At 45.2% G+C, this 25890-nt stretch overlaps 1 protein-coding gene across 1 annotated transcript in view; it reads left to right on the forward strand.

Moving 5' to 3' along the window:
• Positions 1 to 25890, forward strand: part of LOC137519344 (protein C-mannosyl-transferase DPY19L1-like) — a 1198743-nt gene that overhangs the window by 1081596 nt on the left and 91257 nt on the right. The window contains exon 15 of the mRNA XM_068238294.1: positions 2721 to 2846. Within this exon, the coding sequence (XP_068094395.1) occupies positions 2721 to 2846 (126 nt within the window). The remainder of the gene's footprint in view (positions 1 to 2720; positions 2847 to 25890) is intronic.

Below are 25890 nucleotides of genomic sequence, written 5' to 3' on the forward strand. Positions count from 1 at the left end.
GTCTGTGAGATTAAGGTGGTTACTACACACTAGGTAAGTCCATTTGGTGGTGGGTGGGCGCTCAGTAAGCTTAGTGCTGACCCTCTAAATGACACGGTGTAGTGATCCTTCCACTGGTGGCAGTGTTTTACAGCACAACAGCCTGCACTATGAAACCGTCTCTATAATGCCTTTGAGGTTGATCTAGGTCCCTTTGGAGTCATTCCGGTGAAGGATTGATACAGACAGGTGCGTCTTTTTTGGGACTAAACTGCAAACACAAAACTGTTTGTTTTCACATACAGGCAGTATAGCAGGGCTGGACTTTTTTATGAATAAGAGGAAGCGCACTTTATTTGCTTTTATTTGATTTTATGTATGGTGTTTTTTATGTGATGAAGAAAGTGCAGCAAGTCTATTTGAGTAGGGTGAAGGCGTAAATCAGTGGGTAGCACACCAATACAAACATTTCTATTTCCACCTTTTTTATTAATAGTCTAAGACCAATTTTTTTTTGCAGGAAACAATACATTTATCATTATGTTTTTGAGATGTGGTAGGAATACATAATTTACAGGTTTGTTATATTATTTATCTTGTGTTATAAATGTAAATTATTGAGCTCATGTATGTTTTTGAGGTTTGTGTTTGATTGTCAGGGACAGGGATAGGGGGTTCTAGGTTGCAAGGAAATTGGCACTGGGGGTGGACCCAGGTCCAAATTCTACATAGGGCCCAGAAGTCTATAGCTATGCCACTGAGCAGTGGTGTCAAATAGCTGTGGGTGCCAAGCAGCAGTGGATACTAAGTAGTAGTGGGTGCCTGTCAGTCATGCTCTTACATTCCCCTGTTGATGTAGTGAGCTGGATTAGCAGTCCCTGGTTTCAGGGTATAGGGGACACAGAGGAGAGTGGAGAAAGATAGTATATGTTTTCAGCTTTTTACCTGCCATTCTTCTCCACCTTTGACATGGAGTCTTTCCTACTGTGGAAGACGGGGTCTCTTCCTGCAGCCACATCACATCTTACTTCCCTGCAGGTGGAGAGTAGTTGGCAGTATGATAGGAGACCCAGCCTACTAAGCGACAGCTTCCTATGTGGATATTCAGCACAGGAGTGCATCCGAACCTCTGGGGGCTCTCATGGCAAGAGACAGAGGAGAGTGCTCCATCCTCATACTGCTAGACCTTTCTGCAGCCTTTGATACAGTTGACCATGACATCTTGATAAACAGGCTACAGGAATACTGCGGCATTGATGGCATAGTTCTTCAGTGGTTCCAATCCTTCTTGAGTGGCAGAACCCACAAAGTGTCTATGGGGCCCTTCCTGTCCACCCCTGTATCACTTAGGTATGGGGTGCCCCAGGGCTCAATCCTCTCTCCCCTGCTTTTCACGATTTACATGTTACCGCTGGGAAAACTAATCCAAAAACATGGCCTGACATACCACTGCTATGCAGACGACACTCAACTATATCTTTCCTTCAAGCCTGGTGTGACAGACCCAACTCTAACTATAAACGCCTGCTTACGTGAACTACAGCAATGGATGAATGACAACTGGCTGAAACTAAATGCAGACAAAACTGAAGTCCTTCTGATAGGAGGGCAGAGCATGATAACAAAACAACTTAACTTGCAGTCTTCACCACTGGGAATAGGAGGCACGGATCTGCGCAGCTCTGATCATGTGCGTAGCCTCGGAGTTCTAATTGATTGTGATTTAAACTTCAGAACTCAAATCTCTGCTGTGGTGAAATCATCCTATTTTCACCTGAAGAACATTGCAAAAATCAAGCACCTCATACCCCCAGAAGATCTGCCAACCTTAGTCCACGCCTTCATCACATCCCGACTGGACTACTGCAATGCTCTCTACACTGGCCTTCCAAAAAAGGTCTTGTACCGACTACAGCTGATACAGAATACTGCTGCCAGACTGCTAACCAACCAACCCCGTCACTGCCACATAATGCCAGTCCTGCACTCCCTTCACTGGCTACCTATAGAATGGAGGGTCCTATTCAAGATCGGCCTACTGACATTTAAATCCCTGAATAATTTAGGCCCTGGATACATGAAAGATATGTTGCAGCTGCGTAGCAATCCCCGCATTCTCAGATCAACAGGTTCTAATAATCTAGTCATACCCAGAGTCCACTTGGAAACTTTTGGTCCCAGAGCCTTCTGTCATGCTGCCCCTACGTTTTGGAACTCCTTACCTCAACAGATCAGGACAGCTCCATCCCTGGACGTGTTTAAATCCAGACTGAAAACCCACCTGTTCAGTTTGGCATTTGCAGAAATATAACTTTTGTTGTGTGAATACTTCATCCTACTAATTACTGAATCTGAGAGAGCCTAAGCGCTTTGAGTCCTATGGGAGAAAAGCGCTATAGAAATGTTATTGTATTGTATTGTATTTGTACCTAGAGAAGGCTCTGTACTGGTACCATGGTACCCAGTTGAGGTAGTGACATCCATGACATCTGTTGCTACACTACTGCATACATTTACTAATGCTTCTATGCCCAAATGCACAGTATAACACATTTTCACTGCAAACCCTAGCCATCTTGTGTTTTTATTCTAGGGTAATAGATGGCTATGCACCAATATATCTTTCATATTTTGGTGTCTCCACAGAAATATATCTTGTCCTTTTTCTTTGAGGACAGGGAGGGGGAGGGGCTAACTTCATAAAATTGGAAGTTTGTACTAAATTAGATTTCCCTTTTCAGAGAAAGAACAAAATTGGTGTACTCCATGTACAGCCGCAAACCTGCCAAAGAAGTGAAGGAAATTCTGATAAGAATGGGTGTGCAATACTTTATTCTAGAAGATGGGTGGTGCACACGAAGAACAAGGTAACTGCATTTCATTTGATCTCTCTGATATTAATTGACATTTTAAGGTGGTATGAATCTTCCTGTTGGATTTTCTGTGTTATATTTTGTAAAAATTTAAACTTTTCAACTTTGGGCAGAGTTTTAAACTACCTAAGTGTTTGACTGCAAAAGTTTCTTGTGCTTATGAGATGCTAGTAAGGGATTATCTGCTTATATAATAAGCCAATCCCAAAAAAATGTTTGAACCTTACACAGGGCCGGTTCTAGCTACAATGGGGCCCCCGGGGCAAAACTAACATGGGGGGCCCCCTAAACTCGGACAAGGTGAGAGTGTGCCTGTCCCTATTGCCTCCATAATTCTGCTGGGGGAGGAGGGAGTTTGCATGGGGAAAGGGGGGGGGGGGGAGAGGGCCTCGGCACATAATTTAGTGGGGTGAAGAGGACACTTGGGGGCCCCTATGGACCCTGGGGCATTTGCCCCCTTTGACCCTATGGTAGCGCTGGCCCTGACCTTACATATGTCTATTAGTAGTGCATTATTCATAACAAAAATGTAACCTCAAGTAGACAGCAAATAAGTACTGACTTGAACAAGCAGCATATGTGTGATACAAATGAAATTTAGGATGGATGAAGTTATATATATCAGCTTAACGAATGGTCTATTTTTCACTCTTCTACAATACTTCTACACTACTACTTCTACTTCTGCACTATTACTTTAAGAAAGATGCAAAAGCAGTCTCGCCACACTCTCAAAACACCACTTCTATAAATGGTTTTCAGTGAAACAGTAGAAAAAAACTGTACCAGAAGGTTTGGAGTGACAATTTTCCTTTCATTAACTGTTACTCTCGTGCTTATTCTGAGAACACACCAGACATTAGCCACAATTCACTAAGCTTATCTCCTGTTTTTAATAAAGTTTCTGATCTGCTTCTACTGTTAGCATTATGGTGATAAATCATTTAGTAATTACTGAACAATTTACCTCATGCTATCCTTCAATTATGGATTCTGTCTTTGAATTAAGGATTGATTCCTAAAGTTAAGGTTTCATACTTTAAGTAACTGACTGATTCCTAAACTTAAAGACAGGGGCCCATATGCAATTACCTTTTTCATCTGAGTTATCTCCTTGGAGATACTTTTCATCTTCTCTTTAAACTAAATTTTCAGCACTTTACCATTGAAAAAGTACCCAAAAGTTGGTGAAAAAGTACTATTAAATTTATTTTGAGTATTTTTTAGCTGGTGGCTTAAAAGACATTTTATGATAAGTTGTGAAAATATCACCTAGGTGAAAACTCAAGAGAAAAAGTTAATTGCAAATGGGCCAGGATGTTAATTCTAAGAGAGGAATGCAGGTGATGACATTTCTAAAGTAGGCGAGGAATCAATACCTGGCCTCAGCTGTTGTTAACAACTTCCCGACCGCCTAACGCACAGAGGCGGCCGGGAAGCAGACCCCGCAAGGACCAGCTCATGCCCAAAGGCGGCGGTCCTTGCAAGGGCATGGGCGGAGCGATTGCGCCATCAGTGACGTGATCCTCCGCCGGCGCCTGTCTCCGCTCACCCACCGCAACATCCCGCCGGCCATACGGAAGCGCCGGCGGGATGTTAACCCTACGATCGCCGCATACAAAGTGTATAATACACTTTGTAATGTTTACAAAGTGTATTATACAGGCTGCCTCCTGCCCTGGTGGTCCCAGTGTCCGAGGGACCACCAGGGCAGGCTGCAGCTACCCTATGTCGCACCCAAGCACACTGATTTCCCCCCCCCCTGCCCCAGATCGCCCACAGCACCCCTCAGACCCCCCCCCCCCCCAGACCCCTGTTTACACCCAATCACCCCCCTAATCACCCATCAATCACTCCCTGTCACTATCTGTCTACGCTATTTTTTTTTAACCCTAAACTGCCCCCTGGGGACTCCTGATCACCCCCACCCCTCAGATTCTCTCCAGACCCCCCCCCCAGACCCCCCCTGTGTACTGTATACCTCTATCCCCCTGATCACCTGTCAATCACCCATCAATCACCCCCTGTCACTGCCACCCATCAATCAGCCCCTAACCTGCCCCTTGCGGGCAATCTGATCACCCACCCACACCAATAGATCGCCCGCAGATCCGACGTCAGATCACCTCCCAAGTGCAGTGTTTACATCTGTTCTCTACCCTAAACACCCACTAATTACCCATCAATCACCCATCAATCACCCCCTATCACCACCTGTCACTGTTACCCATCAGATCAGACACTAATCTGCCCCTTGCGGGCACCCAATCACCCCCCTACACGCTCAGATTGCCCTCAGACCCCCCCTTATCAATTCGCCAGTACAATATTTACATCTGTGCTTCCCTGTAATAACCCACTGATCACCTGTCAATCACCCATCAATCACTCCCTGTCACTGCCACCCATCAATCACCCCCTGTCACTGCCACCCATCAATCAGCCCCTAACCTGCCCCTTGCGGGCAATCTGATCACCCACCCACACCAATAGATCGCCCGCAGATCCGACGCCAGATCACCTCCCAAGTGCAGTGTTTACATCTGTTCTCTACCCTAAACACCCACTAATTACCCATCAATCACCCATCAATCACCCCCTATCACCACCTGTCACTGTTACCCATCAGATCAGACCCTAATCTGCCCCTTGCGGGCACCCAATCACCCGCCTACACGCTCAGATTGCCCTCAGACCCCCCCTTATCAATTCGCCAGTGCATTAGTTACATCTGTTCTTCCCTGTAATAACCCACTGATCACCCATCAATCACCCCCTGTCACTGCCACCCATCAATCACCCCCTGTCACTGCCACCCATCAATCACCCCCTGTCACTGCCACCCATCAATCAGCCCCTAACCTGCCCCTTGCGGGCAATCTGATCACCCACCCACACCAATAGATCGCACGCAGATCCGACGTCAGATCACCTCCCAAGTGCATTGTTTACATCTGTTCTCGCCTCCAAACACCCACTAATTACCCATCAATCACCCCCTGTCACTGCTATCCATCAGATTAGACCCCTATCTGCCCCTAGGGCACTCAATCACCCGCCCACACCCTCAGAACGCCCTCAGACCCCAGCCCTGATCACCTCGCCAGTGCATTGCTTGCATCTATTCCCCCCTCTAATCACACCTTGAGACATCCATCAATCACCTCCTGTCACCCCCTAGCACACCTACCCATCAGATCAGGCCCTAATTTGCCCCGTGTGGGCTCCTGATCACTCGGCCAAACCCTCAGATCCCCCTCAGACCCCCTTCCGATCACCTCCCCAGTGCATTGATTGCATCTATTTTCCCCTCTAACCACCCCCTGAGACACCCATCAATCACCTCCTGTCACCCCCCTAGCACTCCTATCCATCAGATCAGGCCCAATACATCCTGTCATCTAAGAGGCCACCCTGCTTATGACCGTTTCCACAAAATTTGCCCTCTCATAGACCACCTGTCATCAAAATTTGCAGATGCTTATACCCCTGAACAGTCATTTTGAGAAATTTGGTTTCCAGACTACTCACAGTTTTGGGCCCGTAAAATGCCAGGGCGGTATAGGAACCCCACAAGTGACCCCATTTTAGAAAAAAGACACCCCAATGTATTCTGTTAGGTGTATGACGAGTTCATAGAAGATTTTCTTTTTTTTCAAAAGTTAGCGGAAATTGATTTTTATTGTTTTTTTTCACAAAGTGACATTTTTCACTAACTTGTGACAAAAAATAAAATCTTCTATGAACTCGCCATAGACCTAACGGAATACCTTGGGGTGTCTTCTTTCTAAAATGGGGTCACTTGTGGGGTTCCTATACTGCCCTGGCATTTTAGGGGCCCTAAACCGTGAAGAGTAGTCTAGAAAACAAATGCCTCAAAATGACCTGTGAATAGGACGTTGGGCCCCTTAGCGCACCTAGGCTGCAAAAAAGTGTCACACATGTGGTATCGCCGTACTCAGGAGAAGTAGTATAATGTGTTTTGGGGTGTATTTTTACACATACCCATGCTGGGTGGGAGAAATACCTCTGTAAATCACAATCTTTTGATTTTTTTTTACACACAATTGTCAATTTACAGAGTTATTTCTCCCACCCAGCATGTGTAAAAATACACCCCAAAACACATTGTACTACTTCTCCCGAGTACGGCGATACCACATGTGTGGCACTTTTTTGCACCCTAACTGCGCTAAGGGGCCCAAAGTCCAATGAGTACCTTTAGGATTTCACAGGTCATTTTGAGAAATTTTGTTTCAAGACTACTCCTCACGGTTTAGGGCCCCTAAAATGCCAGGACAGTATAGGAACCCCACAAATGACTCCATTTTAGAAAGAAGACACCCCAAGGTATTCTGTTATTAGTACGGTGAGTTTATAGAAGATTTTATTTTTTGTCACAAGTTAGCGGAAATTGATTTTTATTGGTCTTTTTCACAAAGTGTCATTTTCCGCTAACTTGTGACAAAAAATAAAATCTTCTATGAACTTCACCGTACTACTAACGGAATACCTTTGGGTGTCTTCTTTCTAAAATGGGGTCATTTGTGGGGTTCCTATACTGTCCTGGCATTTTAGGGGCCCTAAACCGTGAGGAGTAGTCTTGAAATGAAATTTCTCAAAATGACCTGTGAAATCCTAAAGGTACTCATTGGACTTTGGGCCCCTTAGCGCAGTTAGGGTGCAAAAAAGTGCCACACATGTGGTATCGCCGTACTCAGGAGAAGTAGTATAATGTGTTTTGGGGTGTATTTTTACACATACCCATGCTGAGTGGGAGAAAGACCTCTGTAAATGGACAATTGTGTGTAAAAAAAATTAAAAAATTGTCATTTACAGAGATATTTCTCCCACCCAGCATGGGTATGTGTAAAAATACACCCCAAAACAGATTATACTACTTCTCCTGAGTACGGCAATACCACGTGTGGCACTTTTTTGCAGCCTAACTGCGCTAAGGGGTCCAAAGTCCAATGAGCACCTTTAGGCTTTACAGGGGTGCTTACAATTTAGCACCCCCCAAAATGTCAGGACAGTAAACACACCCCACAAATGACCCCATTTTGGAAAGTAGACACTTCAAGGTATTCAGAGAGGGGCATGGTGAGTCCGTGGCAGATTTCATTTTGTTTTTGTCGCGAGTTAGAAGAAATGGAAACTTTTTTTTTTGTCACAAAGTGTCATTTTCCGCTTACTTGTGACAAAAAATAATATCTTCTATGAACTCACCATGCCTCTCAGTGAATACTTTGGGATGTCTTCTTTCCAAAATGGGGTAATTTGGGGGGTATTTATACTATCCTGGAATTCTAGCCCCTCATGAAACATGACAGGGGGTCAGAAAAGTCATAGATGCTTGAAAATGGGAAAATTCACTTTTTGCACCATAGTTTGTAAACGCTATAACTTTTACCCAAACCAATAAATATACACTGAATGGGGTTTTTTTAATCAAAAACATGTTTGTCCACATTTTTCGCGCTGCATGTATACAGAAATTTTATTTTATTTAAAAAATGTCAGCACAGAAAGTTAAAAAAAATCATTTTTTTGCCAAAATTCATGTCTTTTTTGATAAATATAATAAAAAGTAAAAATCGCAGCAGCAATCAAATAGCACCAAAAGAAAGCTTTATTAGTGACAAGAAAAGGAGCCAAAATTCATTTAGGTGGTAGGTTGTATGAGCGAGCAATAAACCGTGAAAGCTGCAGTGGTCTGAATGGAAAAAAAGTGCCTGGTCCTTTACACCCCAGCCCACGGTCCTCAAGTGGTTAAAGCATACCTAAACTCTTGCAAAAAAGACGAGTTAAACACAGAGAAATCCACCCTTTGTGTTTTTAGAGTGAACAACCTGTCTAATGCTGGGTGCAGACAATGCATTTTTTTGGTCCATCTACAGTTCGATCGATTTTCGATTAGATTTTCTGCTTGCTTTCTTGTTTTTTTCTCTAATCTTTTCTTATCTACCATATACAGTGGGATGCAAAAGTTTGGGCAACATTGTTAATCGTCATGATTTTCCTGTATAAATTGTTGGTTGTTACGATAAAAAATGTCAGTTAAACATATCATATAGGAGACACACACAGTGATATTTGAGAAGTTAAATGAAGTTTATTGGATTTACAGAAAATGTGCAATAATTGTTTAAACACAATTAGGCAGGTGCATAAATTTGGGCACCACAAAAAAGAAAAAAAAACAATATTTAGTAGATCCTCCTTTTGCAGAGATTACAGCCTCTAAACGCTTCTTGTAGGTTCCAGTGAGAGTCTGGATTCTGGCTGAATCCTCGTTACAAAACATCTCTAGTTCATTCAGGTTTGATGGCTGCTGAGCAGTGACAGCTCTCTTTAACTCACACCAAAGATTTTCAATTATATTCAGGTCTGGGGACTGAGATGGCCATTCCAGAACGTTGTCTTGTTCCTCTGCATGAATGCCTTAGTGGATTTTGAGCAGTGTTTAGGGTCGTTTTCTTGTTGAAAGATCCAGCCCCGGCGCAGCTTCAGCTTTGTCACTGATGTCTGGACATTAGTCTCCAAAATCTGCTGATGCTGAGTGGAATCCATGTGTCCCTCAACTTTGACAAGGTTCCCTGTCCCTGCACTGGCCACACAGTCCCACAGCATGATGGAACCACCACCATATTTTACTGTAGGTAGCAAGTGTTTTTCTTGGAATGCTGTGTTTTTTTTTTTTTTTTGCTACATGCATAGCACCCCTTGTTATGCCCAAATAACTCAATTTTCGTTTCATCAGTCACCTTATTCCAAAATGAAGATGGCTTGTCCAAATGTGCTTTAGCATACCTCAAGCGGCTTTGTTTGTGCTGTGGGCAGGGAAAAGGCTTCCTCTGCATCACTCTCGCATACAGCATCTCCTTGTGTAAAGTGCGCCGGATGGTTGAACGATGCACAGTGACTCCATCTGCAGCAAGATGATGTTGATGCTGGTCTGTGGGTTGAGTCTGACCGTTCTCACTTTCCGTCACGTCTGTCTATTCGAAATTTTCGTTGGTCTACCACTTCAAGCCTTAACTTGAACTGAGTCTGTGGTCTTCCATTTCCTCAATATGTTCCTGACTGTGGAAACAGACAGCTGAAACCTCTAAGACAGCTTTCTGTATCCTTCCCCTAAACCATGATGGTAAACAATCTTTGTCTTCAGGTGATTTGAGAGCAGGGATAATCATAGTGAGCCAACTACTCTACGCTGGAAATACGTGTAGTTTGCCGCAATTACGCTTCACCAAACTACGACTTCTAAATCAAATTTCAACTATGGATGCATTTCGTAAACTACGCATTGAAATACGAAATTACGAATAGCGCGAAGCGTAGTATATGCGGACGCTTATACCCCTATGCGGAAACATTTCTGCATTGATTCCCCTTTTAAATGCTCATATGTGGAACTCTTGTATGCGTACATTCCCCTTTCCAATGCGTAATTTTATATGCATACAATGAGCAATAATATTCTGGGCATGCGCAAGTGAAAATTTGATCCATACGTGGAAAAATAGACGCATTTACCGCATTCGTAGTTTACGTCGCAATACACATGTCAACTATGTGCAACGTGCGTAAAATACGCATAGCGTAAGTGTAGTTTTGAAACCTCGCCTACGAACTACGATGCGTAGATGCGAACTACGACAAATAGATTTGCACTGGCGTAGTTTCTGCTCATCACTGTTTAAGAGTTGTTTTGAGACCCCCATGTTGCTACTCTTCAGAGAAGATTAAAAGAGGAGGGAAACTTACAATTGACCCCCTTAAATACTCTTTCTCATAATTTGATTCACCTGTGTATGTAGGTCAGGGGTCACTGAACTTACCAAGCCAATTTGAGTTCCAATAATTAGTTCTAAAGGTTTTGGAATTACATTTATGCACCTGCTCACTTTCTGTAAATCCAATAAACTCTTCATTCCACTTCTCAAATATCACTGTGTGTGTCTCCTATATGATAAATTTAACTGACATTTTTTATCGTAACAACCAATGATTTATATGGGAAAATCATGACAATTAACAACGTTGCCCAAACTTTCGCATCCCACTGTATACTCGAATATAAGTAGACCTCGTGTATAAGTTGACCCCAATATTTGTATCAATAATGACCACCTTAGTGCTAAAGGATACCTTAGTGCTAAATATATTTAAAGTGAATGGGAACCGATAATTAAATAAAAAAGTCAAATACTCACCTAAGGAGAGGGAGGCTCTGGGTCCCATAGAGCCTTCCCTTCCCTCTCCCGGTCCCTGTTGTTGCGCTGGCTCCCCCGTAGCAGTATTCGAATATTTCGGTCAAATACCGCTGTTTCCCCGCCAAAGGGAGGCTTCGAAAATGCTCCCGAGTGCTCTCGAAGATGGGCCACTCTACACTGTGCACGCGCAAGCGCCCTCTATTTTGTTTAAACAATTGTTGCTCACTTTCTGTGAATCCAAAAAACTTCATTTCACTTCTCAAATATCATTGTGTGTGTCTCCTATATGAAATATTTAACTGACTTTTTTATCGTAACAACCAACGATTTATACGGGAAAATCATGACGATTAACGACGTTGCCCTAACTTTTGCATCCCACTGTATACTCAAATATAAGTAGACCTCGTGTATAAGTTGACCCCAATATTTGACCCTCTTAAGCTGGAACGTTTTGTTTACTCAAGTATAAGTCGACCCAAGAAAGTATGCCAATATGGATTTTATTCATGCTGACTTGTACCTTATATCATTTTAGCATAATAAATGCAGCAAAGTTAAAGTGGCCATTAATGATACGATCCCTTTGATGATCGCTCATAGGATTCGATTGTTATAATTGATGGGAAACGAAATAGGTGATCTATTGGACGATCAATTGTCCAGGGTATTGTATCAATAATGGCCACCTTAGCGCTAAAGGATACCTTAGCGCTAAATATATTTAAAGTGAATGGGAACCGATAATTAAATAAAAAAGTCAGATACTCACCTAAGGAGAGGGAGGCTCTGGGTCCCATAGAGCCTTCCCTTCCCTCTCCCGGTCCCTGTTGTTGCGCTGGTTCCCCTGTAGCGGTATTCGACCGTTCCGGTCAAATATCGCTGTTTACCCGCGGAAGGGAGGCTTCGAAGATGCTTTGGGAGCCCGAGTGCTTTCGAAGAGGGGCCACATGAGTGCCCTCTATGACGCACTCGCACGTGCGCAGTACAGAGCCGCCTTTCTTCGGGAGGACTTTGCTCCCGAAGACTTCCGAAGTCCCCCGCAGCAGAAGATTTGAAAAGGAGAGCTGCGGTCTGAACGAGGGCATCGGGAGAGGAGAGGGAGGGCTCATTAGGACCTTCTCCTTCCCTCTCCTTAGGTGAGTATCTGACTTTTTTTATTTAATTATCGATTCCCATTGGCTTTGAAAAAGAATGCCTGCTGTCTGTGTGGGGAGTTTTGTGAAGGCTTATCACACCTCCCATGCCCCAATGTCATCCTCCGTTCTCCACCAATTTGCTCCGTTCTGTATTGCTGGTTGGTGTGGTCAGTGCCTTCTGACCCAGATGTACGGTAGTACACTGCGCATGCACAGTATGTCAACTTGGGTGCCTTGCCACCACGCTGCTCGCTTACGTCATAGGGAGTGACTGGGGAGCATGGTCGCAAGGCACCCAAGCAGGTCTACTATGCAAGCGCAGTGTAGTATGTAGTGTAACGCAGTGTAGCAATACAGAACGGGGAAAATTGGCAGAGAATGGAGGGTGACGCTGGGGCATGGCAGGCCTCTGCACAACTCCCCACACAGACAGTAGTCATCCTTTTTTAAATATATTTAGAGCTAATTAATCCTTTAAGAGGATTATGGTATTTTTTTTTATGTGTTGTATTTAGATGTATGAGGGAAGATGATCTTATCTGGAGCGATTAACCCTTCGTGATCTCCATGCATTTTCCCCACACTGTGCTGCTTTTAATGAGTTAACACATAACATTAACAGCAGCACAGTGTTGAAAACATGCTTAAAGATCAAAAGGGGTTAATTTCTCCAGGTATCTTGCAGTATTGGCTAGCAGGGCTGTGGAGTCGGAGTCGAGGAGTCTGAGTTGGGGCAATTTTTAGGTACCTGGAGTTGGGAGAAAATGCACCGACTCGGACTCCTAATCAATTTAAACTGTAATTAAAATAGAAAATATGATAAAATGTTCTAATACTCAGATAATAGTCATCATAAATAATTTATATATACAATAATAGCTGTGCTTAGTCCACAAAAATAAAATAAACCAATCAAAAAATAGTTACTTGTGCTACTTCAATAAAGCAGTCCCCGTATTTTTAAAGTCAGATATACATATATTTGCACAGATGTGTACACAAGAATCTTTTATATACCGGTATATACTAAATAACATCTAAATAACATCTATGCTGTAAGAATAAAACCTGATGTGTAGCTGTGTCACTAATAGAGATGGTCAATGAGATGTTAATAATTCTGCGTTGATGCTTGTTTATGCAAATGTATGCACTCTCTTTTCTCATGAAATCAAATCATTTAATATGTTGTTAAAATTTGGTTTGGTGACTACGAATTGTAACGATTGTGGAATATTTCCGTGGTCAGCGCTCAGGATGTGCGCTGACACTACGGAAATCCTCCACAAACGTCTGAATAACAGAACCCAGCTGTGGTGCAATGCACCTGTAGAGGGGAATTCCCACCAGCAGATGGAGCTGTGGAGTGCAGAGGAACACAGCCTCTGCACTGCCACAGATGCCAGATGGGAATTGTACGAGTTGAAGCAATGCAGGGCAAGATAGCCCTTAGAGAGAGAGAGCACAGGGACAGAATGTATGTGTGTCCACCAATCTAGTCGCCACCCGGCGACGGTGAACACACAACAGCGGAAACCAAATGGAAACGCAATCGCAAGAATGGCGATTGCCAATAGTGACACCAGACTGAGTAAGACAGAGCAAAGGAACAGACACAGCAAACAATAATGATCAGAACGCCAAGGAAAATAACAAACGCACTCGCTAAGCGCGATTGCCGCACGAGAAGCGCAACAGCGACAAAACACGCTAATGGTGCGGTCCCCGCATGAGAAGCGCAACAGAGACAAAACACGCCAACCCTAACTAACCAATGTAGCATGAAAATGAATAAAGAACGCAAACGCTTGCTAAACGGTTACCTCACCGAGCCTACAGCAAGCGTTCGTTCCAGACCAGACAGACTGAAGGAGTAACTGACTGCACTAAATAGGAGTGCAAGGAGCACTCCCAAAGGGTAACTACTCTAAGCTAGCAATAATAGCCTACTATGAGCAGAGGGCTGAGACTTCCAGGCAAGTTAGCAGGAACAAACCATCATGACCAGCAAGGAATTCTGGGAAGGAATTGTTTTTATACTGCAAGCCATCAGAGGAAGCAGCTAAGCAATTTGCATGACAAGTGGATGCACATTCCTCCCCAGAACAGCAACTCTGCAGCTTGCAGAGTTGAGACAGGTCTTTTTTCCAGGGACCTGCAGCACTCAGACCTAACAAATGGTCAAACAGCTGTCTGCCTGTACAGACAGCAGCGCAGATCATTACAGGAATTAAAGGGTACCTGAAACGAATGAAAAGAAAAATTTTATACATACCTGGGGCTTCCTCCAGCTCCCTTCAGGCTAATCCAGTCGCTGTCCTCCTCCACCACCTGGATCTTCTGCTATGAGTCCCGGTAATTCAGCCAGTCAGCGCAGTCCGGCCACGTGCCGCTCCCACAGCCAGGAACAATCTGCACCTGCGCAATAGTGCTGCGCAGGTGTAGTACGCTCCCAGCGGCGGAGTGTGTGCATGCGCACTATGCCCGACTGGTTTAAGTACCTGGACCCATCGTAGAAGACCCAAGTGATGGAGGAGGACAGCAGCGAGGGACTGATTAGCTTGAAGGGGGCTGGAGGAAGGCCCATGTATGTATAAAACTTTAATTTCATCTGTTTCAGGTTTACTTTTTTACACAGTAGTACTATACTCTACATATGCACTCCCCACAGAGCTGCAGGGAATCCACTGAGAATGTTGTGCACAATGAACACAGATATGCATTTCATGTTACATACTTTCAATCAACAAAATTGTAATATGCAAATTAGAGGAGTCGGTGGAATCCTAATCTGAGGAGTGGGAGTCGGTGGATTTTTTTACCGACTCCACAGCCCTGCTGGCTGGGATGGATACCTGTAACGCTGCTTTCTCTCCCCTGTGCTGCACAGTAATGATCTCACTGTAACAGCAGCAGGGGAGCTGTGCTGGGCTGGGCACTGTATTGGTTGGCGGTGGCTGGCAGGGGGGAGGGGCTTCAATCACTGTCGGTGTACTATTTAAAAATGCTGCATACACCAGAACAGCCGTCGAGAGCAGCTTTCGGTGGTCAGAACAAGGAATTTTGAGTGGCTCCTCTCCCTCCGCAGACTAGGGCTCTCTCTCCCCCCGCAAACTAGGGCTCTCTCTCCCCGCAGACTAGGGCTCTCTCTCCCCGAAGACACTTGCTTAGGTATGACAACGGGGGCAGTGTGCGGCTCCTTCCCCCGTAGCTGGCTGGGTTTGGGGCATCACATTTTGTCAGGAGGGGACGCATCTTGCAGGGGGGAGCAGGATTACAGCAGCCAGCGAGCAGAACAGTGCAGGAGGACGCATCCTGCAGCCAGTGGGCAGCATTACAGTGGGCAGAAGGGACAGCAGAGAGACGCTTAATACTCGGCTACAAGTCAGACATTTAGGTCTGACTTGAGTATAAGTTGGCCCCCCAACTTCACTTCTGTAGATCAGACCTAAATTTCTCGACTCGAGTCGAGTATATACCGTATTTCTATTCTCTTCTATGAGAAATCGAACAGAAAAACGATCGAAAATAAGATTGGACACGGAAATGATCTACTGAACCATCTATTTGCCTTATTCTGTCTTATGGTGTGTTCCCTTATCTGCAAGTAATGAGCAAGTGTAATTTGATCTGTGTGAGTTGTGTGCTAATTTGTAAACACAGTTTAACTCTTTTTGTGTTTGCCTGAAAACCAGAAAGTAGACACTGCAGATTTATTGTAGGTGTTCTGTAAAGCTGTAATAGAGAAATGTTTTTCTTTAAAGGTTATTATGCTGTTGCTATTCTTTTAGCTATGTACGTGTAATTGGGTACAGTCCTTTATGAGGTGAAGGATCAAAAACACACAGTCCTTTTAGAGGCAATCCACCTTGCCTATAAGACTTCAGTTACTTTATAGAAAAGGACTTAAATTCAAAAAACGAGGAGCTGAAGTGCAATTTTATCAAAACTTTGTAGAAAAACGTTATTGATACAAATAACAAAACGTTAAAAAGGTTTCTTCAATTCCACATGATTGATCTTCATATAATTAATGGTATATCAAAAAAACATCAATAATTGAAACTGATTGGTAAGTACTGTATTCTGGCTTGACTTGATTGCAACCTTAAATAGATGTTGTGTTTTAAAGGCTTTAAAACACAACATCTATTTAAAGGGATACTGTAGGGGGGTCGGGGGAAAATTAGTTGAAGTTACCCGGGGTTTCTAATGGTCCCCCACAGACATCCTGTGCCCACGCAGCCACTCACCGATGCTCCGCCCCCGCCTCCGGTTCACTTCTGGAATTTCAGACTTTAAAGTCTGAAAACCAGTGTGCCTGCGTTGCCGTGTCCTCGCTCCCCCTAATGTCACCAGGAGTGTACGGTGCAGGCACAGACCATACTGGGCCTGCGCAGTACGCTCCTGGTGACATCAGCGGGAGCGAGGACACGGCAACACAGGCGCAGTGGTTTTCCGACTTTAAAGTCTGAAATTCCAGAAGTGAACCAGAGGCGGAGCCGGAGCATTGGGGAGTGGCTACGCAGGCACAGGATGTCTGTGGGGGACCATCAGAAGCCCCGGGTAACTTCAACTCATTTTCCCCCGACCCCCCCTACAGTATCCCTTTAAGGTTGCAATCAAGTCAAACCAGAATACAGTACTTGCCAATCAGCTTCAATTATTGATTTTTTTTTTTGATATACCATTAATTACATGAAGATCAATCATGTGGAATTGAAGAAACCTTTTTAACGTTTTGTTATTTGTATCAATAAAGTTTTTCTACAAAGTTTTGATAAAATTACACTTCAGCTTATCTTTTAGGGCAGAGAGGAAGTTCTGGGTTTAGGTCCGCTTTAAGTGGAGTGTAACTAGAGACGCCAGGGTTGCCAACTCATCCCTTTAAATACTGACACATCTAAGTTATACAGGTTCTGGGGCTTCTCACACATAATCCATGCCTAAACTGCATCTAACTAGCCACAAGACATGTATAATTCATAAGCGTCCGTATTTAAAGGGATGAGTTGGCAACACTGAGAGACGCACAGAGAGGAAGGAAGAGAGAGATGTCAAGTATATGTATACACAGACACACACACACAGATACAGCCACACAGGGAGACAGTCTTTCTCTCTTTCCCCTTCCCTGGCAGCTATAAACAGGACCCACCTGCAGGCTAGCTGTAATCATGCTGGCAGAGTTGGCAGCAGGAGGAGTAGAGATACATCGTGCCTGCATGTGCTCCTCCCCTCCCTATTTACTGCATGTAAGGGTAACTACAGACGGGCGGGCATAACAATAGACCCTGCAAGGGATGCAGCTGCAGGGGGGCCCAGAAACCACAAGGGGTCCCATCCTGAGAGACTGACAACTAAGAGCAAGGAGAGAAACCACTTTCTGCTCTCTGTACAATTGTTCTAATGACATCTGCTTAGCTCCTTTACAGACAGTCACTATTTTGTGTTCAGCAGGGTCTTGTTAACAGCACTGTTCTACCCCCAGCCTTTCTGCCCCCTCCCCAAGTGCTGTGTAATGTAGTGATGCTTGAGGAGAAAAATTGTTCTACTCTCTGCACAATTGTTTTAATGACTGCATCTGCTCAGCCACTGATGATAAATCATACAAAGATTTGTAGACAGTCCCTATTCAGTGTGCACCAGGCTCTTCTGTACAGTGCCCAGCACCCAACCTCTCTACCCCTCCCCAGGGCCGGCTATACACTTTTTGCCACCTGAGGCAAACTTGTGAGGATGCCGCCCCCCTCCAGGTAGTATAATTGCCCCAGGTAGCCTGGAGGGGGTAGTAGTCAGGAACTGGGGGCAGAGGGCTTAATTGGGCGGCATTGCAGGAAGTGACGAGTGGTGGTACGCCCGCTGGAACGTTAAAGGAAGAGGTAAGTAATTGCTCTGCTGCCTGATGTGTGTGCCCGCTGGCTGATGCACAGTTAGCTGGAGGGGGAGAGCAGATGGGGCGTCCCAGGTGAGGGAGGGGCCCCCTCCCTACTGCTGTGCCAGCTGCCCCCTACCCTGGCTGATACTCCCTCCAGCTCAGCGCCCCCCCCCCCCCCCCCACAAGTGCCGCCTGAGGAACCTGCTTCACCTCGCCTCATGGGAGGCCCGGGGATGCCCATCCCCAAGTGCTGTATACTGTAGTGATGATGAAGTGCATGTTTTGAAGTGCACAGCTAAAGACCCAAATTAGACCAGAATTGAACCAGAAGGGAACAGAAGGAACTGCCAGGAGACTCGGCACTTTGATCACATGGTTTACTACTTAACTGTTTTTTATCTGTTTCACCATATGCTTGCTTGTTTCTGCAATTCCTGTTTCTAAACATACCCCACCCTCCTGCTGTCAGCTATCAATCGCCCTGTAGATCCCTTCAGAATGTTTAAAATGTCTTTCTCAACCGCTTCTTTTTGCCTTCTGTTCCTGAAAATCCACATGTCACTTCATCCTCCCACTGTCAGCAACACCATACAGATTGCTCCCTCTCTGCTATCGTCTCCCCTTTTCTCTAGCCACGAACTATTCCTATTTCTGTGCTCACACTACCCCTCCTCTGCTCTCACTAAACCTAACTTGCATACACACAAGTCCCACCCCCACATCTCTCTGCTCTGCCTACTACTCCTTCTGGCTTCTGGGGACATATCACCGAACCCAGGGCCCACTCCTAGACCTCACACTGCTCAGACTACAACTCATTCCACCAATAACAAACCTCACCACCTCCCCTCCCAGAACACCTACAATCTTATTGACATCCCCCTTCTTCCCAGCTCTCCCCTCCCCATATCTGGGGCTCTATGGAACTCCCGCTCCGTTTGTAATAAACTGGCCTTTACTCATGACATGTTTATCTCCAACACTTTCACCTTCCTGGGTCTCACTGAAACATGGATAACTCCATCAGACACGGTGTCTCCAGCTGCTCTATCATATGTTGGTCTAAAATTTAGTCATGCCCCTAGACCTGGTCACAAACATGGAGGGGGGGGGGGGGGGGGGATCCTCCTCTCTGAACACTGTTCCTTTAAGCCACTCACACCACTGCCCGCACTCTCATCCTTTGAAGTTCATGCTGTCCGTTTTTACTCTCCATACCACATTCAGATTGCTATTATCTACCGCCCGCCCGGTCCAGCCTCTACTTTCATTGATCACTTTTCAGCATGGCTTCTCCAGTTCCTCTCCACTGATATACCCTCTATCATCATTGGAGATTTTAATATACCCATCGATACTAATTGCCCTACTGCCACCAAACTGCTCTCTCTCACCTCCTCGTTTGACCTCGCCCAATGGTCCTCCACTTCCACCCACAAAGACAGCCACACTCTTGACCTTGTCTTTACCCGCCTCTGTTCTATTTCAAGCTTTCATAACACTCCGCTTCCCCTCTGACCACAACCTTCTTACCTTCTCAATCAATTCTTCTCTACCGTCAACTCCTCCAACACTACACCATACAGTCACGTGCAGGAATTACCGCAACCTGGATGTGAATTCCCTGACTGAGGCCTTGCAACCTCTAAGTACCCTGTCTTCCTACACTGACCCTGAGGCAGCATCCAGTTACTTATTTAATGTAGTCTCCTCTGCCATGAATTCAGCCGTTCCACTCACCACCACCCGCCCCCGCCAAACTAACCGGCAGCCCTGGCTCACTGAACAAATCAAACAGCTGAAAAGGCACTCCAGGGTGGCAGAAAGATGCTGGAGAAAAAGCGCTGCTGTAGAAGACTTCAATCACTATAAACAAACTATGCAGGAGCTCAGGGATGCCCTCACTTCTGCTAAGCAGTCTTATTTCTCCTCGCTCATTTCCTCACAGTCCCACAACCCAAAACAATTGTTCAACACCTTTAACTCCCTACTTCGTCCCCCACCTCCTCCCCCTACCACATGTCTGTCAGCCGACAACTTTGCATCATACTTTACAAGCAAGATTGATGCAATACGTAATAGCTTCAACGCGCAACCATTTTTACCAGCACAGCCGTCACCTATAAATTCCTTCTGTCCGCCTGCACCCTCACCCACCACTAACTGCCTTCCCCCCGCTCCACAAGACCAGTCTCCCACTCTAACATCTTTCACCACACTAACTGAACAGTGTCTTTCCTCACTAATCTCCAAAGCGCATCTCACTACCTGTGCCCTGGACCCCATTCCCTCTCCTCTAATCCCCCAGCTTTCCTCCTCCTTTAATCCCGCTCTAACAACTCTATTCAACCTTTCTATCTCCACTGGCACTTTTCCTTCCTTATTCAAACAAGCTATCATCACACCACTAATCAAAAAACCCTCTCTTGATCCAACTTCTCTATCCAACTACCGTCCTGTCTCGCTCCTCCCCTTTGCTTCTAAACTGCTGGAACGTCACATCCATTCAGAATTGTCTGCCTTTCTCTCTACCAACTCCTTACTTGACCCCTTTCAATCTGGATTCCGCACACACCATTCCACTGAAACTGCCCTCACGAAAGTTGCTAATGACCTACTGGTAGCTAAATCCAAAGGCCAGTTCTCCATTCTAATACTCCTTGACCTTTCCTCTGCCTTTGACACGGTTGATCATGCTCTGCTTCTGCAGACACTGTCATCTTTAGGAATCAAGGGACAAGCACATTCCTGGATCTCCTCTTATCTCTCTGGACGCTCTTACACTGTCTCCTTCTCTAACACCAAGTCCTCTCCACACCCACTGTCTGTTGGTGTACCTCAAGGCTCTGTTCTTGGGCCACTTCTTTTCTCAATCTACACCCGTGGCCTGGGACAACTAATTAACTCTTTTGGCTTCCAGTATCACCTCTATGCGGATGACACCCAAATCTATCTCTCAGCTCCTGACCTTTCCTCACTACTATCCAGAGTCCCCGACTGTCTACGTGCCATTTCTGCATTCATGTCCTCCCGCTTCCTCAAACTCAACATGACTAAAACGGAAATTGTGATTTTTCCACCATTGCTATCTACACCCCCACCAATTGCAACCATAACGGTAGACAACACCCCAATAACCTCAACCACTAAGGCCCGCTGCTTGGGGGTTATACTTGACTCCGAGCTCTCCTTTAAACCTCACATTGCCTCATTAACCACCACCTGCTATTTCCAGCTCAAAAATATATTCCGTATCCGTCCCTTCCTCACACAAGAGGCCACCAAAATGCTTGTTCATGCCTTAATCATCTCCCGCCTAGACTACTGCAACACCCTGCTCTGTGGCCTACCAAAAAACAGGCTAGCTCCTCTCCAATCCCTTCTAAATGCAGCGGCCCGCCTCATTCACCTTTCCACACGCTCTTCCGATGCAGCCCCACTGTGCCATTCTCTCCACTGGTTACCCATTACCCAGAGGATCCAGTTCAAACTCCTGACTCTAACATACAAAGCCCTCCACGAGTTGTCTCCTCCATACATCTCCTCACTAATCTCAAGATATTGTCCCTCCCGCAACCTTCGCTCCTCCCAAGAAATTCTCCTGGCCTCTAAGCTGATCACCTCCTCTCATGCTCGCATCCAGGACTTTACACGAGCATCAGCCCTTATCTGGAACTCTCTTCCACAGCCTGTACGTCATGCTCCAAACCTGGACATCTTCAAACACACTCTTAAAACACACCTTTTCAGACAAGCTTATAACATTCTATAACCCTTTATTTACTTATTTGTCACAATGTAATCAGAGGCAAAGAATCACTGCCTCATCCATCCTCCACCCCCTTACCTAGTGTGTCCCCCACTACCCATTAGATTGTAAGCTCGCAAGGGCAGGGTCATCCTCCTAATGTTTACTGTCTTTGTAACAATATTTGTGCTGCTTGGAACTCTGCTGTATATTTGTTAGTTGTATCTATGTTCCCCTTGTCGTCTTATTGTGCTTTGTAAAGCGCTGCGGAATATGTTAGCGCTATATAAATAAAAAATAATAATAATGAAGTCTGCAGAGCCAGTTCTGCTCCATCAGAGATGGACAGAGTGAGTGTAATAAGCTGAGGCTGCAGGGGTCCCCATCCAAAGTTTTGCAGGGGAGCCCAGTGATAATAAGGCAAGTGAAAACTTAAGAAAGTAAAAGGGGGAAACAGACGCACTCCAATAGCGCATTGAAAGATTTATTATTGAAAAAAGTCGCGGTCTGGCCAGGACCCGAGGCTGCTCTATACAACTCTGCAATGTTCCTGTGGGAAGCGAGAGGAGAAGGGAGCGAGACCGCACTGTGTGTGCCGCTACCATGTAAGTGCAATATTTTTTTAAAATAATAAATCTTTTGATGTACTATTGGAGCGCTTCTGTTTCCCCCTTTTACTTTCTTCAGTTTCTGGAACCACCCAGCGAGGAGCAGCCCTGCAGTGTATCAACAAAAGGATACCCCCTTTAATAACATAATAAACCCATGTTTGTAGATAGATAGCGCAGGATAAAAAAATTATTCTTCTTCTGCAAGTGAAAACTTAGCACAACAAGATCTGTGTTTTAATTGGCTATTCACTAAAGAAGCTTGCCTAATTATCACAGAAGTCCTTAAAAGCTCATACACACCTACCCAAAAAACTGTCCATCCATCTTCCAAACTTGTCTGTTGGAAGATAAGTTGGGCATGTGTGTGGCTTTCAAACAACTGATTGTTTGTCATATCCAACCGGTGGGTGAACCTGATGAACTATAATGCAGTTTGGGACGTGTGTACAAGTCTTTTGAACAACTTTGTTGTTTTTGAATGCGGGCATGTTGTGCAGTTTGTCATTTAGCTTGCACGCATAGTAAAGTGAGTTGGCTGTTTAGTTGGTTGGCGTGTGTGTATGTACTTGTCAGGTAAACAACTTGTTGTGTGGTTGGTCATGTTGTGCGCTTGGTTGTGCGTTAAGTTGGCTGTGTAAGATATCACCTCTGTGGTCATTCTTACATGCAGTAGATAGGGAGGAACACATGATTCTGTACATGGCAGCCAGGGAAGGAAAGAGTGTCTCTCTCTGTCTCTGTGTGGCTGTGTGTGTGCGTGTGTACATACCCTTGATGTCTTTCTCTTTACTCCCTCTTTGTATGCATGCTGTGTATTTCTTTCTACATAGAGTCCACTTTTGTATACAGTACTGAAAAATAAAGCAGACGACTCAGAATTTTACATTGCAGTCTCTAGAAACATTCCACTTAAAGGACGATTGAAGAAGGAAGAGTATGGAGGCTGCCATATTTATTTCCTTTTTAACAATACCAGTTGCCTGGCTGTCCTGATGATCAATTTGGCTGCAGTAGTGTCAGAATCAGACCAGAAACAAGTATGCAGCTAATCTTTTCAGATCTGACAATAATATCAGAACCACCTAATCTGCTGCATGCTTGTTCAGGGTCTATGGCTAAAAGTATTAAAGGCAGAGGTTCAGCAGGGAAGCCAGGCAACTGGTATTGCTTTAAAGGGGTTCTGTTGAGAGTATTAAAAACAAAACACTGACACTTACCTGGGGCTTCTATCAGCCCCCTGCAGCTGTCATGTCCCACGCTGTCCTCCTACGATCCTCGTTCCCAAGGAGCGGCGGTGGGGAACAGAGAATCGTAGGAGGATGGTGTGGGACATGACATCTGCAGGGGGCTGATAGAGGCCCCAGGTGAGTGAACGTTTTTTGTTTTTAATACCCTCCACAGAACCCCTTTAAAGGAAATAAATATGGCTGCCTCCATATATCTCTTTCGCTTCAGTTGTCCTTTAATGACAGCTTAGGCCAGGTGATAATTCCTCACACACTTTACAGTTATCATTTGTATTCCTCTCCGTGAATTAACATGCTGCCTTTAAGGTTAGGATTCAGTTGTTAATTTAAGGATCTAACCAATAACTTTAGGAAGCACTTCTTAACTTAAGAATAGATTCCTTATTTTGAGGATTGCATGAGATAATATTGCTTAGTAAATACTAAATGATTCATTACCATGGTGATAAATGTAAAAACAGCTCAAAATCATTATTATAGACAGGAGATAAGCTTAGTGAATTGTGGCCATGATATTAGTGAATTGTGGCCAATGTGTTGTCTTTGGCCACAATTCACAAAGCTCATCTACTTTCTCTAATACGGACTCTGAGTTGTTTTTATTATTATCAATAAATGACGTAGTATTCACAAAGCAATTTACCTCATACAATCCTTAAAGGACTTACGAGGCCAGTTTTGTAAAAAATACATTAAAAAAGTTAGATACCTGTGTGCGTTTCCAAGGCACGGAGGACGCCGTCCGCGCCCTCCGTGCCGTTCCGCCTGGTCCCCGCTGCTTAATATGCCCCCGAACGACCCCCGACCGCACGGCCCGGGTCGGGCTCTCCAGCCTTCACAAAGATAGCCGCCGGAGCTGGCCGCGGCTGCGCAGTCCGCATAGCCGCGAGTGCGGCTGCGCAGCTCTAAGGCCAACTCCCCGATCCACGCTACTGTTACGTGGATCGGGGGGTTGGCCTTAGAGCTGCGCAGCCGCACTCGCGGCTATGCGGACTGCGCAGCCGCGGCCAGCTCCGGCGGCCATCTTGGTACAGGCAAGGGGAGCACGACCCGGGCCGCGCGGTCGGGGACCGTTCGGGGGCATATTAAGCAGCGGGGACCAGGCGGAACGGCACGGAGGGCGCGGAGGGCGTCCTCCGTGCCTTGCAAACGCACACAGGTATCTAACTTTTTTAATGTATTTTTTACAAAACTGGCCTCGTAAGTCCTTTAAGCAATACTTCATGAGGCATGAGGTGGAAAAACGCTTATTTTTTTTCTACCTTATTGTGTTCCTAATGCCCAGCAGTGGCAGGCCGTGTCCTTCGCCCTCCACCCTCCGCCCACCACCACCATCACCACCACCACCAGTGCAGAGTTTACATATTTGCTCCATAGCAGGCCCTGACCCGGGTGATCAGAACCTATGAACCTGATGTAGTTCAAGTTGCGCATGCACAGAAAGGACTCTTCTTTAGTCAGCGCCTGTGCAGTATGTCTTTTACACATTAGTGGCTGCGTTTCTGACAGCCTCCTTCCCATGGCTCATGCGTTCACAGCACGGGAGGAGGCTGTTGGCTAACTACGAGTCAGCATAATTACCTCCTGACATGGACTGTGCCCACCATTTACCCCTGCACAGCTCTGATCAACTATAATACGTCCCTGGGTAGCCCTAACCCCCTTGGGTCAGGACCTTTGACCTGAAAGAAGTATTCTCCGAACATGCACAGGTTCTTTACTGACACAGTGGCCACACTCCCTGTGGCCTTCAGAGCATGGCAGCAGTGCATGTGAGACTGCTGGAGAGACATTTGAAGACGCTTATGTGCTCTAGCTATACTTAGAATAGCTAGAGCTACATCCCTGTGGGGCCCCCACCCTTTAATTTATTTATTAATGACCTTGTAGATTAAGTAGAAAAGTATTGTTGCTATTATTGCAAATTATAGAAAGTTGTGCAGAATTATGAACACACAGGAAATTTGTGACATATAGCAAAAGGCTCTAGATAGGATGGCTATACGTGGGCAAGTAAGTGGTAGATTAAATTGATTGTTGAAAAGTGTTAAGTCATGCATCTTGGTTGTACCAATAGTCTGGCACCATACAAATTAAATGAGATATGGATGGGGACATAAAACTTGGATAGAGACTAAAGGCTCATACACACGTTCAACTTAATGCACAACCAACCACACAACATGACCAACCACA

Source organism: Hyperolius riggenbachi, chromosome 5 (assembly GCF_040937935.1).
Source record: "Hyperolius riggenbachi isolate aHypRig1 chromosome 5, aHypRig1.pri, whole genome shotgun sequence".
Classification (NCBI taxonomy): Eukaryota; Metazoa; Chordata; class Amphibia; order Anura; family Hyperoliidae; genus Hyperolius; species Hyperolius riggenbachi.